Raw genomic sequence first — 16987 nt, 5'->3', positions numbered from 1 at the left:
ATGGTACAGATGAACCGGTTTCCAAGGCAGAAATAGAGACACAGATGTAGAGAACAAATATATGGACACGAAGCAGGAAAAGGAGGGGGGGCGGGCGGGGTAGGGGGAGGATGAACTGGGAGATCAGGATTGACATGTATACACTAATTTGTATCTAATTTGTAACAGATTTGTAACAGATAACTAATAAGAACCTGCTGTGTAAAAAATAAAATGAAATAAAATTCAAAAAAAAAAGTAAGAAGGGCTTCCCTGGTGGTGCAGTGGTTGAGAGTCCACCTGCTGATGCAGGGGACACGGGTTCGCGCCCTGGTCCGGGAAGATCCCACATGCCGCGGAGCGGCTGGGCCCGTGAGCCATGGCCGCTGAGCCTGCGCATCCGGAGCCTGTGCTCCGCAACGGGAGAGGCCACAACGGTGAGAGGCCCGCATACCGCAAAAAAAAAAAAAAAAAGAGTGAAGTGTAAACTCTGGGCTCTGGTTGGTCATGATATGTCAGTGTCGGTTCACTGGTCGTTCACAAATGCACGTCTCTGGTGCGGGTGTTGATCCTGGGGGAGTCTGTGCACGGGGTGCAGGGGTATATGGGAACCCTCTGTACTTCCTGTTCAATTTTGGGGAACCTAAAGCCGCTTTAAAAAATAAACCCTACTTTAAAAAAGGGAGACGTGAGGAAGAAGAATATGCTCTTTTTTTTACCAACTGGTTATTCTTAGGGACTATTGTTTATATGTTTATGGAATCGATGTTTTCCCCTTTGACTTGTAGTATATTTAATTCTGCTGAGATCAGAGGGTTGCCATCACCGGAAGTACAAAAGGGCAGTTCCAACAACAGAAAAGCAGTTATGATTTAACTCCTGGACAGGTTCCACCATCAATACAAATACAGAAACTCAGGCCTCCTCAGACCTCAGCAGAAACATGCCAAGGTAGTGATGGGAGGATGGGTGGGGGACGGGTCTAAGGAAATGAAGAGAAGAACGAGCCAGAAGTTTAACAGACAGGTCTGGCCTTGATTTCTTTTTCTGAGAAATGGGTACTTTCTCTGGCACTAAGGAAATCTCTCATTTTAGAGTGTAAAAGTAACTCCCGTCAATTATAAGATGACTCCAGACCCGCCAACAGGTTTCCCAGCTCTGCCCCCTCCCTCCCTGCAAGACAAGGAGCCAGTCGTTTCTTTGCAAAACCTGTTCCCTGGTAGCCACTGGGCCACACACCCACAGGGGCCAGGGGGAGCCTGTGTTGCTGCCTCCGCTCCCAAGGCCACCTGTTCAATACAGCTGCCCCACCCGAGGAGCCCCAGCTATGCAGAGTCCCAGGCCAGGTGCTACTCTGGGCAGAGGGCCATCTGACCATCTCAACTGGATGGCTGAGGATGACCGTGTTCTCAACTCCTGCCTGGAGCCCGGGCACAGACGCCAGGCGCAGGGACACGAAAAGCCAGGTCCACCCTGTCACCTTTTCTAAAAAATGCACGGATCTGCCAGACAGAAGGTGGGAATCATAATTACACATTCCGCCTTCCTTAAAAAACAAGTCCAAACGCTGAGAAAGGAACTCTCAAATTTCTCATTTTTTGTGCCAAAGGCTGAAAAATAGAAGCCAAGCTGCTGAAGTGAACGGGGAAGAGGTGACCTCACGTGTCACAGGTCCTGCATCAGGAAGACACGTATCCGAATAATTGAGGTAAGTTCTGGAAGGGCACTACCAATTTCTGCTTCATAATGCTGCTGCTTTCTGCATTGCTTGAAACTTTTAACAGTAACATACAGGGTCGTTATTTTAGAAACTGTATACCCATTTAATTAGCTTATTTGCAAACACAAACAGCTGGCCAGCCTGGACCCTAAGAAGCGAGGGCAAGGTGGCCCTTGGCAGGCAGCCCCAAGGGCATGGGCTGGATGACAGAGGCTCGGCGAGGTCTGCAGCACTGGGGGATTCCATACTGACCCCAGCCTCCTGAGCGCTTCAGGGAAAGGTGCTTCGTCAGCCAGCTGGGAGGAGAAGCCGGATGGGCAATGGGCATGGGAAAAGCCACGGGGCCTTCAGAGGTCTGCAGAAGGTATCCAGGGGTCAGGGAGGCCAAGACTCAGCCCCAGAAAAGGAGGTGAAGGCCAGGGAGAGTAAAAGAGCAGGGAGCAAGCCTCCAGGCTCCTGCAGGAGGGGGAGGGAGGCAGGTGCTAGAGAACACCTCCTTCTGAGAGCTGCGGGTCACGCGAAGCTGCTGAACAGGGGACAGAACTGCCTCGCTCCAGGGCTTCAAACCTGTGCTCTACAGCACGCGAAATCCAGGTCAGGGTCCCCGGGGCTGGCATGTGGAAACCCCCTCCTGCCCAGCCCCACCTACTTTACAGAGAAGTGAAACAGGCAAGCAGGTCCCTGAGAAGCCAATACTCCGGCTGCCCAAACTTCTGAGTTCACTTGCCTATGGCCTGTCGGGAGCCAAGAATGTGGCATAGTGCTTGGAAGCCTGTGACTCTCACTGACGTGCTCAGATCAGTGGAGGAGTCTGGGAGTGGGGGCAAGGGGCAGAGAGCGACACATGCCTGCAAAGTCAGGGTTTTCGTTTTTCGGGGGTTTTGTTTCTTCGTTTTTGGTGTGTTTTTTTTTGCTATTTGATAACAGGAAGCGGCAGAAGCAGACTGGGGTGATGGCTAAATCCCTCTAAAATGAAAACTTTTCATCTCCCAACGCAAGCCATTCCCAGAACTTTGACTGCTGGAAGAAGAACGCCGTAACTGAGAAGCACAGGGAAAGCCAGACTGCTCAGAGCACCCATTCGCTTTCATCCATTCCGTGAAACATCCACGCTTCAACGTTCAGACCAAGTACTTGACCCAAAGGGCAAGCCTGTGCCCATGTCTGTTCCAAGCAAGGCCTATAACCCGAGAGAAGTCCAGGCAGCTGCTCCCCGGTGGAGGGAGAACCCCGCCCTAAGAGGGCAGCCGGGCTGCGGCAGGACCAGAACCAGGTATGGGGGCGCCAGGTGCTTCTCTTCCGTTGCTGAGAGATAACTGTTCCACCGGCAGCAGCTCTAGATTCTCTGCACAGGAGGGGGCTTGGGGAGATGACCAGGGGGCAGGAGGGGCCGGCAGCCTTGCACTGAAGCTGTACTGAGATCATATGTTCACGTGGAGGGATTTCTAAAAAAGCTGGTGAAAATCAGGGGAAGACTAAGCGTCCCTAAAGCATGAGCGGCTCTAGTGTCTAATACACTGGGCTTTGGGAGATAGGCACTCAATTGACTGCCAAGGTGCTAAGAACCAAGAAACCGACAGGACCCTTCACGGCTTCACCGCGCAAAGGCAGCTAGCCTCCCTCTCCTCGGCAGGCGCGCCCTCCAAGCAAGGGTGGATCTGGGCCTGGACGCTGGTCTCCTCACTTTACAGACAGCGAAGGGAAAAACGAACATGCGGATGGCACACTGCCATACCTGTCCTACACGGAGTGGCCCCAGCTGGGCAACTTGGGCATGTGCGCTGAGCCCGGAGCCCAAGCAGGCTTCCACTCGTTTGTTCCCTCAACGCGTAACCATGACTGGAGGGCAGTCCCATTTGAAGGCCATGTGGGCATGATCTGACGTCAAATGCTGCTGTGTGGGACACAGCAATGTTACCAGCGATGAGGGAGAGTACTCAAAGGAACAGGCGACGTCCTGGTCCTTCGGGGTAGCCGAAAGGGGGGCCCAATCTGAGGCAGGTGTGACCGCTGATCAGGAAACAGGGCACATCATGGCCACAGTGTGGACAGAGCAAGCCCAGCTTTCAGTATGTGCCCCGAGGCCCATCCCTAGAGCTCGGCAGTGCAGAGCTCCTTCTCACGTGGGACTCTATGTGGCCAGCTCCAGGCTTAGCAACAGGAGGAATTTATTGATTTCACGACAGTGATTTTCAAAAGTGGGTGTGGAGAGACAACAGCTAACAACCTTCATATTCTCACCAGCAGCCACCATGTTTTATCCCACAGGCCTTTCCTAGACACTGTCTCTACTCTCATCCTGTAAACGTTCTTCCCGTTGCAGGAGCTCAGAGAGGTTAGGGCTTCACCACAGTCAACGGGTTAGTAGATGGAAGCCAGAACAAAGCCAAGACTCACAACCAAGCCCAGGCGCTCTCTACTACAGCCTTAGGAAAGGCCCTCAGAGCCCAGTATCCCAGCTGGTCTTTCCCAAGTATCTACGGGGCCCACCCCGCTTATCATCCAAGGTCAGATGCTGGTAAAGCAAGAGCTGGTGCACCTGAGCACCCGTCCCTCGGTGGGCCCACGGTGGGTGCTGGCAGTGGCACAGCTAGGATGAGGATTCTCTGCTGCCAGATTGGCCCCAAGGGCTACATCTGAGGACAGACCAAACAGGAAGGGACAGAGTGCCTGACTCAGTCTGGTTCAGGGCCCTTCTGGACAAACCTGGGGCCACCTATGCAGGCCACTCTGTCCAGCAGCCTACCGAGGGGTCACCGCCACCCTCTCCTTATCATCGCCCCTTGTGCGCAGGAGCCAACCCTCCTCCAAGTACAACCCTCCTCTTGGGCACGAGACCACCAACTCCACTTTGGTGCCAACCTCTTGCCAAGTCCAGCTAACACATTTTAAACTCCCTAGTGGGATGAAATCGCTCAGCCGCTGCAGGAGGATAGGGGGAGACAACAACAACAAAAAAAGCTCTGAGCAAGGTACCTCCGTACCTGTCCTCAAACTCACCGTCCCTCAGCCATCTGTGCTGAGAGGTTGGTCGGAGGCATTCCAGGACATACTTGCAACCCGTTTTGCAAAGCTGAAAATCAGGGCTCCCGTGCTCCTGGAAGGACATGTAGGTCCCACAGCAAAAAGTTCTGTTGGCCGTTAAATCGCTTTGCGTTTACAAATTCGCAAACAGCTCAGTCCGGCACGCAGTTAAGGAATCGGAGCACAAAATTCACTTGGCCACATCTCTCCTTATCAGCCACGCTGGACCCTTATATGGCACGGGCTTTTGGATGGTGAGCGGGCACGCGGATATTCTTAGCCGGACAGCAAGCTAAGGGGAAATGACAGGGACCCTGCAACATCTGTAAGTACCTGCGGGTTTATTTCTTCTCACAGTTTATTTCTTCGTGACTTTTCCAAAGAGGGGCTGCCTGCTTTTCCATCACCCAAATCTGAGCCCCAGCCCTGCGAATGTCTTTAGAGAGATGCATATGTTCACACTAAAAATGCTTCAGCTCTGGGCTTACATTTTAAACCTATATTCTCATCTCTTCCGTTACCACACCCTCGTTTTTTTCCTGGCGAAGCCTTCAGAGTTTAAAATCCATGGAAGACTCTTCTTTTAATTCTGTCAGTATAAGGCAATGTTGCAAGCAAAGTTTCGCTCTCTCACACTTCCCCCATGTGAAAGCGGGTTTATGACCACAAACATTTTGTATTAATAAATGTCTCAGCACACCCACGCCGGAAAATCAGATTAAAACCTCATCCTCAACTAGAATTCCTTCCACAGTCTACGACTTCCTTGGAAAACCTCTCCAAGCCCAGCCCCTCCTGCCTGCAGCCTCCTGCAGGCTCCTTTGGACTTCTTTGACCCTCACCACAAAAGTTGAGTCTGAAAAGCCAAAGAGCCGCAGATTTGGCACCAAACAGGTTTTAGTTAAACACGTTTCCAGGAAAAGGCCGACTTTCGGAGAAGCACAGAACACTCAGGCCTTTGTGACTTAGTATGGGTCACCCCTGAGTTTTTTCTAGTTTCAGTGTTTCTTCCTCCACAATGTCCGGCCCTCTAGAAGGCCCAGCAGAGTGTCTAGGTCAGAGGCCCAGGCATGCCCTTATATGTCCCAAAGGCTTGCGACAGCTCATTTGCACGTATCCCTCGTTTTTCACTGGAAAAAGGAGGCCACCGTACTCATTCCCAAAACTAAGCAGCTCATCGGGCTCACTCGGAAACATCTTAGGGCTTCGGGTTTTGCCTCCTAATCTTGGAAGGCACTTCTTGCTTCTTGTTACCTTGCTGGACAATTTCACTCTCCGCACACAGCCCATCACAAATAGTAATATTATTACGTATAAAAGGCTGACTGCCTTCCCTGGCAGGCCAGGGGGGATATTATTATTCCCGGGGGGAACTGAGGCTCTAGAAGGTTAGGTCACCCACGGCCAGAGAGCTGAATGGCAGAACGGATCAGAACCCAGGCCTGCCTGGCTTAAAATCCCTTGTTGTTGGCACTTTGGTCTGACAAGTCTCGGGTCCCCTGCGGCCCGGTGGGGCAGCTCCAGATGGAGGGTCTGGAATGACCTCCTTCCTTCTCTCGGCGGTCCTCCACGAACTGCCCCGGGGAGCCCCCCAGCCCCACACCTCCGGCTCCGGGCCGCCCGTCCCACCCACCCCGGTTCCTGCGCCTTCTCCTCTCCAGCCCCTGCCCGCGCGCCTGGCGGGGGCGGCTGCTAGCGGGCAGGGGTCCGCCCGGCCGGGGGCGCCTCGGGGGGCGGGGAGCCCGGCCCGCTCCGCACCTACCTCGTCCCCGAAACGCACCACCTTCTGGCCCGTGGGCCCGCGCAGGCCGGGGAAGCGCGCCAGCTCCTCGGGGTCCCCGGAGTCGCGGAGCGCCGGGGCGCTCGGCGCCACCAGGCACCGGTCGATGATCTCGTCCTGCTGCGCGGGCGGCAGCCGCGCCCACTCGGGCCCGTACTTCTCCCGGATCTTCTCCTTGTCCTGCATGATCTTCCTGGCCATGGGGCTCAGCGATGAGAAGTAGGTGAAGCGCTTCCGCTCCCTGTCGTCCAGAGGCCGGTTCCCGCTCATGACGGCCGAGCGCGACGCCGCGATCGCCGCCGCCATGGACGCCATGCCCGGCCTGCCCGCCGCTCCCCGCCCCGCCCCGCCCCGCCCCGCGAACGGCGCCCTTCCGCGGCCCGGAGCCCGGCGCCCAAGGCCCCAGCGACCCCGCCTCCCGCCCAGTCCCTGAAGCCGCGCCCCCCGCGCCCGCCCAACGCCGGGGACCCCGCCCTCCGCGCCACCGCCCCCGAGGGTCCCGCCCCCTGTGCCCCGCTGCTTCCGGGAACCTTGCGCTCCTCGCCCCTCTCCCCCCGGGAGCCCCGCCCTCAGCGAAGCTCCCAGAGCCACCGTCTCGCGCCTCCTTGCGTCCTCCGGATCCGCTCTCTCAGGGCTTACAGCGGGGCCCCCGCTTTTCGGGGCTCCCCTCGGCCAGCGCCGGAGGTGGCTGGCGCGTCCCCAGGTCCGCGCCTGGCAGCCTGACGGGACTGTTGGGGGTGACCGCCATAGCGCCACGTGGTCACTTGTTTGACAAAGGAAACTTTTTTCTCCTTACGAAGTGCGGCATTTCTGGTCCGAGCCACCGGCCGCCTTATGCCTATTGTATTCCCTTTCCCTGCCGAGCCATCTTTTACGCTTTCTTTGAGCTGTCCCAAACCTGGGCCAGGGTCCTGGCGCGGTGAGCTGATGGAAGGGGGTCGGGGGTTCAGGGCAGCGAGGGCGCCGAAGGTACGAGCTGGGGAGACTGGACTGGTGTCGGGAATGGCGAAAGAAAATCAGTTTCCGTGCCTCCTAAAGAGAGGAGTAAAATGAAGTGCCGGGTAGCTCACAGTGCCTTTCCCTAAAACGGAGTGTGGAACTGCCGGCAGGCATCTGGGGCCGGCGGGCTGGTGCACCTGCACTTCGCTGTGCTTTTGCAGGTGAAGACGTATTCCCCGAGCCGGCCGCGGGGCCTTTGCTTTCTCTTGGAATCTCACGAAAATCACGAGGACTCTAGGCGGCTTGAGGTTTGCAAACTAACTGAAGAGCGGCAGAAAGTTTTCATAGGCAGGTCAGCCGGGCCATTTTGAAGTGTGCCCCAGAGCACAACGATTAAAATTATACAGAGCCCTCATCTGCTTTACTTTCTGGCTGATTTGACTGTAACAGGTCTCAGGTGAGAATTAAATGTCCACATTTAAAACAAAAAACTGCATTTCAGCTGTTACTTAGGGTCATTGCCTCTGAAGTAACACTTGGCTAATGCTGAAACTTGTATAGTGTTATAAACCAGTGTTGCCTCAAATAATAACAATAAAGCACTTGGATAATTCTGAACACAGTCATAGAAATAACTCGCAGGGTTCTGTTTTAAATGTGAGATGGCCTTATCTTCTGGCGCAGAATTCCTTAGAAAATATTTTTAGAATGCCATGAATGTGACAAGCTCTGCAATAAAACATATTGCTCTCAACAGTGTTATCAGCATACCATATTGAAAAGCAGTGGGAAAAGCCACGAAGTAATAGCCTGGGTTGCACAGTATTTGAAGGTCTATAGAGGCCAGGAGGTTGAGTTTTTTGGTACTATTCTATCTCTAGATAAGTCTATTTTATATAGGCTCAATACACCAACCTGAATCCTACTTTCTCACCTCTAAGACTTGTTTAATAAGGTGGGTGATGTTTAAAGATGTATTCTTGAAATTTAATTAACATCTTTAAGGTTGCTTTGAAAGTCACATAGAAAGGGTTCTGTGCTATTAGAAACTTGGTTGCATGTGGTTTTCACAGCAATTGCAACAATAAATGTTGATTGCAGAAAAGCACAACCCGATTAAGTGTTTCAGATCGAATATAATTTATTACTAGAGAAGCCATAATATAAATATAGTATGAAATAAATCAGGGACGTCAGCCAAAGTATGTAAAATCCATGATCTTGGTGATAAGGGGTAACTAAAAGAAAATTTCTTCCAAATTAAAAGACACTCAGGAGAATTAAATGGCTCTGACAGATGACTTTGCTGAAATTAGGAGATAAATGGGCAGATAGATAGATAGATAGTGAATAGATAGTGAATCTATCTATCTGCCCATTTATCTCCTAATTTCAGCAAAGTCATCTGTCAGAGACATTTAATTCTCCCGAGCGTCTTCTCAGGAGAATAAAGATAGCCCAACCCCAAATATGTAGTAAGGTGAAATAGTGGGATGATTCGAGCGCTAAGCATCTTCTTAGGCAAGAGTTTGGATAGAGGCAGGCTGCCGTGTCCTTTGTGGATTTGGTTTAGCCAGTGGGCTCTTCACAAAATGAAGAGACGAGCATGTGGTCACTGACCCTCTGAAATGCCTTAAAACCTTGCGCTGTTCCAAAGAGCATTCCTTTATTCATCAACATTTTATTGAGGCATTTGGTGTTTGTTCCTAGAAGGCTTTTCTTAAGAACTAGGGAGACACAGCAAAGAGTGCTTTAACTAAAGTTTAAACTGTCTCGGTGTCTTGAACTGTGGAGCTCTTTCTTGGCCAGTGTCATTTCAGCTGTTTTTCTCAGAAGAGTTCTGGAGTCCCCACCAGAATGTAAACTCCACAGTAGGGAGATCCTTATCTGTCTTGTTTACTCTTGGGAACAAGCATGTGCCTGATTCAGAGTTAAGGGTTCAGTGACTATTTGCTGAATGAATTACGAATGAAGAAAGGAACGAATGTTGCATAGTTTACATTATTATCCCATCTTTACAGATAAAGATACTGAGCCATGAAAGGAAAAAAATTCACCTGAGATCATCCCCCGTCGCCCCTCATGTGATGGAACGGAGAGTCACAAAACAGAGGTGCCTTTGCCTTTTGTTAAATCTCTAACATTAGATTAATGTGTCTAAGGTTAATTACTGGATTATTAATAATAAACTGGGTTTATGGCTACAGTTTATTAAAGCTTCCAAATTACTCATTAGTAAAAGACAGCACTCATTTTTTCAGTATAATAACTGAATACCCGAGACAATCATGAACATTTCCATTATACGCCTGACGTCTCAGCTAAAGTTGCTGGCCTGGAACTCCCCTCCCCAGGTCAGCACCTTTCTTAAACCTATTGACAGAGACGCAAACAGCAAGGCCATCCCCAGGGTTGGAGGCTGCCCTGCAGGCACCTCTGGGAGACCTGGGGGCTGCCAAGATTCAGTGGCTTTGGGGAAAAGCCCAGAGGCAATGAAGTCAGGTGCACCTGAAGTGGGGTGCCGTGGTCAGGCACCTGGCCACCACAGAGGTGCTCAAAACCTGTTGAAGCCTCAATCCCTTCACTTTTTTTTTTTTTTTTTTCTTTTGCGGTACGCGGGCCTCTCACTCTCCTGGCCTCTCCCATTGTGGAGCACAGGCTCCGGACGCGCAGGCTCAGCGGCCATGGCTCACGGGCCCAGCCGCTCCACAGCATGTGGGATCCTCCCGGACCGGGGCACGAACCTGTGTCCCTGCATCGGCAGGTGGACTCCCAACCACGGCGCCACCAGGGAAGCCCAATCCCTTCATTTTTGATACAGAGACAACGATACCAGCCTTCAAGGGTAGCACGTCAAATGAGAGGGGTGGGTGACACGTGCGAAAGGCCCTCCCTCAGCCAGTTAGTACAAATGTGTGTTGAATGAATTTGTTGTCCCAAACAAACCATTTGTGAGCCCACTCCCCCCATGAAGACACTGCCAGCTCGTGGGAAACCACAGGGCACGCATTCTAGCCCTGCTTCTAAGAGCCGAGTGACCAGCTATGACATTTTACAAGCCGGTTATTGACGCTCATGGTGAAATGCCACGCACTGTGGCAAACATGACAGTTTTGGGAAGGGACTCTGTTGGTGACATAGCAGGCAGTCGGCTGGTAGATAAAGCCAGCCTTCCTTACTGACGCTTTCAGCTTGGATGCAGGCAGGCTCCCTGAGGAGGATGATTCATTCCTGCATCTGGTTCTGGTTATTCCAGATGCTGCCATGAAAGAGGACTGTTCTCTGTTCGTCACTCCCACACCCAGAAAGAACAGGAGATGGAAGAGAGTCGGTCTGGTGTATTTAGAAGACCGACTTCCCTGTATGATTGGAGGGCAGTGTTCTTGACCAAGACAAAAAAGAGATGCAGCAAGAAAGAAAAGGCAAGGAGATGATTTTACAAATCTACTACGGGCAGGAAATGTGCTGTGAATATGTTGAAGGTTTGGGTTATTTTTGCCATTGGAGGGAGAGTTTTCACTGACACAACCACGGTCTGTCACCACGTCCGGGCAGGTGTGAGACACTCCCTGTTCCAACAGGAGCAGAATCACCTTCTCTGGGTAAGGCTGCGTAATCCACGTGAGGCTCAAAGCTGGGTCCTTCCCTGTCAACACCATACTTTACGTAGCAAAGATAACCGGCTTAACTGCTCTGCGAAAAATGCTGAAAGACCTCTTGAAAACAACAAGACCCTCCCTGTCCAAAATGTTCCATTTAGAAAAGCCTCTGCAATTTTTAGTCCTTTGTAAGAATATAAATAAGTCCAGAAGCAATTGTTCACTTTTTCCCCTTCACCTGAAATTCCCACCCCACTGTCGCCAACTATAGAAATTCCATCCTTAAGACCTAGCCCAAATGAAGTCCCCATGACTACCCACACTGAAGAGAAGGTAGGTAGGCACAAAAGAGACAGTTTGTCTCCTTTATAATTTGATCTCAGGTAGACCTTTTTATTTTAATATTTATTTATTTATTTTTGGCTACGTCAGGTCTTAGTTGTGACGCGAGGGCTTCTCTCTAGTTGCGGCGTGCGGGCTCCAGAGCACACGGGCTCAGTAGTTGTGGCACACAGACTTAGTTGCCCCTTAGGATGTGGGATCTTAGTTCCCCAACCAGAGATCAAACCTACGTCCCCCGCATTGGGAGGCGGATTCTTAACCACTGGACCACCAGGGAAGTCCCCCTCAGATAGACTTTTCTGTCCTGGAAAGAACAATGCCAACATTTTTGGCATTGTACGTGTGTGTTATGGACTGTAGGTCAGATTCACATGTTGAAGCCCTAATTCCCAATGGAATGGTATTTGGAGGTGGGGTCTTTGGGGGCTGATTAGGTCCTGAGGGTGGAGCCCTCGTGATGGGATAGTACCCTGATAAGAGGGTACAAGATAGCTTGCCTCTCTCACTGTTCCCCACCGTGTGAGGACACCAAGAGGCCATCTGCAAAGCAGGAAGCAGGCAGAACCGGGTCTGCTGGCGCCTAGATCTTGGGTCCCCGTTTCCAGAACTATGAGAAATAAGTATTTGTTGTTTGTATCCTTCTAGCGGCCTGAACCCAGACAATGTGGAAATGGCTTCAAATTCATATAAAATCTCTGGCTTACTGAGAATGTATAGATGTAGTTAGAGAGAGGATGAAGGAGATAAAAAATGGCTGATGGAGAGGAGAGACAAAAGTATGTGGCAATGGGGACTTCCCTGGCAGTCCGTGGGTAAGACTCCACGCTCCCAGTGCAGGGGGCCTGGGTTTGATCCCTGGTCGGGGAACTAGATCCCCCATGCATGCCGCAACTAAGAGTCTGCATGCTGCAACTAAGAAGTCCACATGCCGCAACTAAGACCCGGTGCAGCCAAAATAAATAATAAATAAATAAATAAATAAGTTTTTTTAAAGTATGTGGCAATGATTTACTGATTGAGAAGTAAAGGGAATTCCTCTCTCTCTGTTCCTCTAAACAATCTGCGCTCAACTTGTACACACTCCCCGATGCGGAATGTGTTTTTCTTCCTCCTGTGTTTCTCTTCATGTCAGCTGCCCTGACGTTTGTCAAATGGGCTCCTGGCTCTTGGCTTGTGGATGTCACCACTTTGAGCTCTGTAGATGGTTGTCCAGGCTCCCTGGGGGAGTTCAGGAGAAGCCCCTGGAGCTCTGCTCCACGGGAGACACTAGGCAGCTTGCTCCTTACCTCTTTCATCGTTAGCCAGAGCTCAGGCACTCGGTTAAAACTTTATGAAGTTCAAAAGACTGACTTTCGAGGACCATAGTATTTTCACTCTATGGTCCCTTTTTGGATTTGATCTATGTCCTTGAATCTTTTTAACTTGAAATATTATCAAAATACCAAGATGCTTTGGAGAATGAAAATGACTATGGAGAAATGAAAACGGTTGTCTGTTAAGTTTCTGTGATTGTATTTTAATTTTTGTGAAGATGTTGTTTAAACATTTGATACATTAAAATTGTCAAGTACTGTGAGTCACTCACATTTCCAAACAGAGAGTGAGATGCTACTGAACACTGAAAATATGAAATATATGTGCTGTTGTCAGTGAACCTGACCCCGTCTAACCTGCAAGACAGGAAGTAAAGGAGAGCAGCTCCCGCCTTTGAGTAAATGACAGTCACTGGCCAGTGCCCAAGGGGAGCCCTTAATAAGTACTTGTCAAACCGATGAGAGGTGGGTGGAGGAGGGAATCTCACCAACAACTTGGCCCCCATCATGTTGTGATACAGCTCACGACTTCATCCTAGAGGTCGACTCAAAAAACAAGTTGTATCACATTCGTAATGGTCTTCGAAGTATCTCTTCATCCTTTCCCCAATGTCCCCACCATACTCCAGGTCCCGTCATCCGTCCTGGCGTGGCCGGCCTTCCCAACTCCAAGCCACTCCCTCCAAGTTGCCTCTGCCAGCCTCCTCTTTCACAGCGCCTCCAGTTGGGTGTCTCCCTTTTTTTTTTTATTGTGATATAGTTGCTTTACACTGTTATGTCAGTTTCTGCTGTACAGCAAAGTGAATCAGCTGTACGGATGCATACATCCCCTCCTTCTTATACCTCCCTCCCATCCCCCATCCCACCCATCTGGGTCATCACAGAGCACAGAGCTGAGCTCCCTGAGCTATACAGCAGGTTCCCACTAGCTATCTGTTTTACACATGGTGGTGTATATAAGTCAAACCTAATCTCCCGATTCATCCCACCCACCCCTTCCCCCAACCCTGTGTCCACACGTCCCTTCTCTACATCTGCGTCTCTGTTCCTACCCTGTGAATCTCTACCATTTTTCTAGATTCCACATAAATGCGTTAATTTACGGTATTTGTTTTTCTCTTTCTCACTTAGTTCACTGTGTATGACGGACTCTAGGTCCATCCACGTCTCTGCAAATGACCCAATTTCATTCTTTTTGCTACCACTTTAGGCCCAAACTCTCTCTGGCGATCACCTTCATCCTTGTTCCTAGCTCTGTGCCCAGCCGTCCATTTGGTTAGGAAGTCTTTCTTCCTCACGACCACCTGTCCAAATTCTACCTATTCTTGAAAGTTTGGTTTAAATGCCATGTCACTGACCCTTACTGCATCCCCTCTCGCTGTAGTGTGGTAACCGTAGCATCCATGCCCACCGGCACACCGTGGGCATTGACCTGAGTGGCTCCGCGGAGCCCACCGTGGTTACACAGGTGGCTGCATGCCCGCCTACGGGCGAGCCATCCGCTGGGAGCTTCCCTGCCCGCCTCCACACAGCCGCCCCCAGCCCCGCCCCTCTCCCTGCTGGTCCAGCGCCTATAGGCTGTCACCCTTCAGTGACCTCCCTCAGTCCCTAGAACTGTTAGGCTAAAACCCCAGAAATATGGAGAGTCTGATTAAGCTGTTTTGAAAACATCATACAACAGAGGCCAGAGAGAGGTCGAGAAAACTACATTGCAGAAATATTAGTTATGTTTTTATATCAATAACCGAGAGCTGGATGGAACCCACTATTGCGCAATCTCTGCACCCTCCTCTAAACCAGAGTCAGAAACACAAAAGCCAAGCTTGCTGTGTGTCATATATTTGGGGGCAAAGTCAAGGAATTTTCTGAAGCTGAGCTCATCTGTTTAATAGACACTTTCATCTAAGAAGCTCTGCGTGCTGTAAGCGCGTTAGCACCTAGGTCCTGATAACACCCCTATTAAGAAAAAGACAAACAAAAGAAAACACACCAAGCTCATAAGTATACAGAACAGATTGGTGGCTGCCAGAGGCGGGGGTGAGGGGAGGGCAAAGAGGGTGAGGAGGGGCAAGAGGAACAAACTTCCAGGCTTCCCTGGTGGCGCAGCGGTTGAGAGTCCGCCTGCCGATGCGGGGGACACGGGTTCGTGCTCCGGTCCAGGAGAATCCCACATGCTGCGGAGCGGCTAGGCCTGTGAGCCACGGCCGCTGAGCCTGCGCGTCCGGAGCCTGTGCTCCGCAACGGGAGAGGCCACAACAGTGAGAGGCCGGCGTACCGCAAAACAAAAAAAAAGGTGCAAACTTCCAGTTACAAGATAAACAAGTCCTGGGCATTCCATGTACAGCCCAGTGATTCTACTTAATAATACTGCATTGCATATTTCAAAGTTGCTAAGAGATGAAATCTTAAAAGTCCCCATCACAAGAAAAAAGTTTCTATAACTATATAATGGTGACAGATGGTAACTAGTCTTATCATGGTGATCATTTCGCAATGTACAGAGATATTGAATCATTATATTGTACACCTGGAACTGATATGTCGATTATACCTTCATACAAAAATTTTTAATAAAAAATTTTAAACAGAGGGAAGTTCCATTGCCTTCCCCCAATGGTGGGGAAACTAGTAAAGACAGAGAAAAGTGATTTACTTGCACTCAGGGAACACAGTGGCGGAGATGGTGTCTCACGCTGGCGTGCCTCACGGCCTGTTCCTTGATGTTCATTTGTTCTTTCATCCACTGTGCGCCAGACACAGGGCTAGTCACGGGAAGCAAGCGTGAGCAAGGGCCTGCCCTCAGCCAGCTTATCATCTAATAGGTGTGGACAAGGTAACCAGCGTGGGTCTAAGGGAGCAGTCTCCACTGGGTCCTCACCATGCCTGGCATTCCCCCTCACAGCACCTCGTGAAGGAAAGATTTACCAGCCCAGACACGGAAGCCCAGAGGCTGCCCACCGGCACGTGCAGAGCAGGAACCTGACGTGCTGCTGTTTCCCCGGTGCCCATTCACCCTGCAGCCAATGTCCCCCCACTCACAGGACCCGCCTCCCATGGGCAGCCCAGCCCTGGCCTGGGCCACGGTGCCTGCTTTTTCTCAAGTGTCCTTTGGATGCCACTTGAGTCTCTCCTTGCTTGTTCATCCAGGTGGACAGGCGAATGGTCCCGGAGACATGAAGACAGACTTCATGGCCTTGGAGGAGACCACAGGACGGTCTCCAAACTCCCATCCAAAGAATAAGCCAGCTTCTCAGGGTCACACAGCACCAGGGGCCTCTTCAACGTCCCCTGCAGGTCCACTAGTCTCCACCCTGGCCCGCTCGCACCGGGAGTCCACTGCATCACTCACCTCCCCCGGCCGCGCCAGCCTGCCACCTCCATCACGGTGCTGTTGGCCCCTCTCATCCTTGCAGCCTGAGCTCCATATGTGAAGTGTTTGCCTCCTGACATTCAAAGCTAAGCTTCTGAAACTCACAAAAAAACCAAAAATCCCTCTTTCTCCTACATACACATGGAGCCTGGTACATAGAGGTCAGAAACATCTTGGATGTCAACTTTCCTGCTTTTTCTGGGTTGAGGAAGACGATTGGCCCTTCATTCTGCTGGGTGCTTTTGCATCTTCTCCCCCATGGGGGCCAATGTTCCCCAGCCGGAAGACTGTGTCTCCCCCGGTGGAGGAGATCACGGGCTGTGAAGAGAAAGCATGTCTCATAGGGGCAGAAGGTGTGAGATGTGGAGCAGGGCAGCCCACATCCCGGTGCTGTCACCCCTGTCGGTGCAGTGTAACGGGGACAGATTTCCACATACATGAAGTACTGCGAAGAGCGCCTGGCACAGATTAAGCTCTCGAAGCTGTCAGGATCTCAGAATTAAATTCCTTCACCAGAGCAGAGCGGGATATGGCTGACGGCACGCGTTCGTAAGGAACGTGGTGTGCAGAGACCTCCACCCTTGAGGACCAGAGAGGAAGACCTGGGAGCTGCCAGATTTCGGAGCAGACGTGAATGGGCTGCGAAGGTAGAGGAAGAAGCAGGAAGAGATTGGGATCACGGGGGAAGGGTGGGAGGGAAGGGAGGGTGACTGTGGGAGGGTGGAAACCAGGCCAAGGAGGAGGGCTGCCATTGTGGGGAGGGAGTGGGGAGCAGAGCCTCGGTGCCTGGAGGAGCTAGATTTGGGAAGGAAACATGGAGTGCAGAAGCCTCAGCGGTCCAAGGGGGACCCCGGCTTGCCCCGGAAAAGCCACTACTGCCAGGATTCCCGTGGTCTCAGAACCATAGGCAAGGGAGATAGC

At 51.4% G+C, this 16987-nt stretch overlaps 1 protein-coding gene and 1 long non-coding RNA gene across 3 annotated transcripts in view; one reads left to right on the top strand and one right to left on the bottom strand.

Annotated features, from left to right (window-relative positions):
• Positions 1-6850, bottom strand: part of C16H1orf198 (chromosome 16 C1orf198 homolog) — a 33479-nt gene extending 26629 nt beyond the window's left edge. The window contains exon 1 of one of the 2 annotated variants that reach the window (XM_033841526.2): positions 6486-6850. In XM_033841526.2, coding sequence (XP_033697417.1) covers positions 6486-6818 — 333 coding nt within the window. In that variant the 5' untranslated portion in view covers positions 6819-6850. The remainder of the gene's footprint in view (positions 1-6485) is intronic. The other variant, XM_033841525.2, reaches the window with a different exon arrangement.
• A 249-nt stretch (positions 6851-7099) lies between these two features.
• LOC109550933 (uncharacterized) lies at positions 7100-15532 on the top strand. The gene is made up of 3 exons (XR_002177632.3): positions 7100-7899; positions 9464-9555; positions 10699-15532. It is a non-coding gene; the product is annotated as an uncharacterized lncRNA (long non-coding RNA).
• Positions 15533-16987: the final 1455 nt, after the last annotated feature.

Source organism: Tursiops truncatus, chromosome 16 (assembly GCF_011762595.2).
Source record: "Tursiops truncatus isolate mTurTru1 chromosome 16, mTurTru1.mat.Y, whole genome shotgun sequence".
NCBI classification, from domain to species: Eukaryota; Metazoa; Chordata; class Mammalia; order Artiodactyla; family Delphinidae; genus Tursiops; species Tursiops truncatus.
Note: the sequence above shows the minus strand (reverse complement) of the source record. Positions and strands in the feature narration are given on the sequence as shown.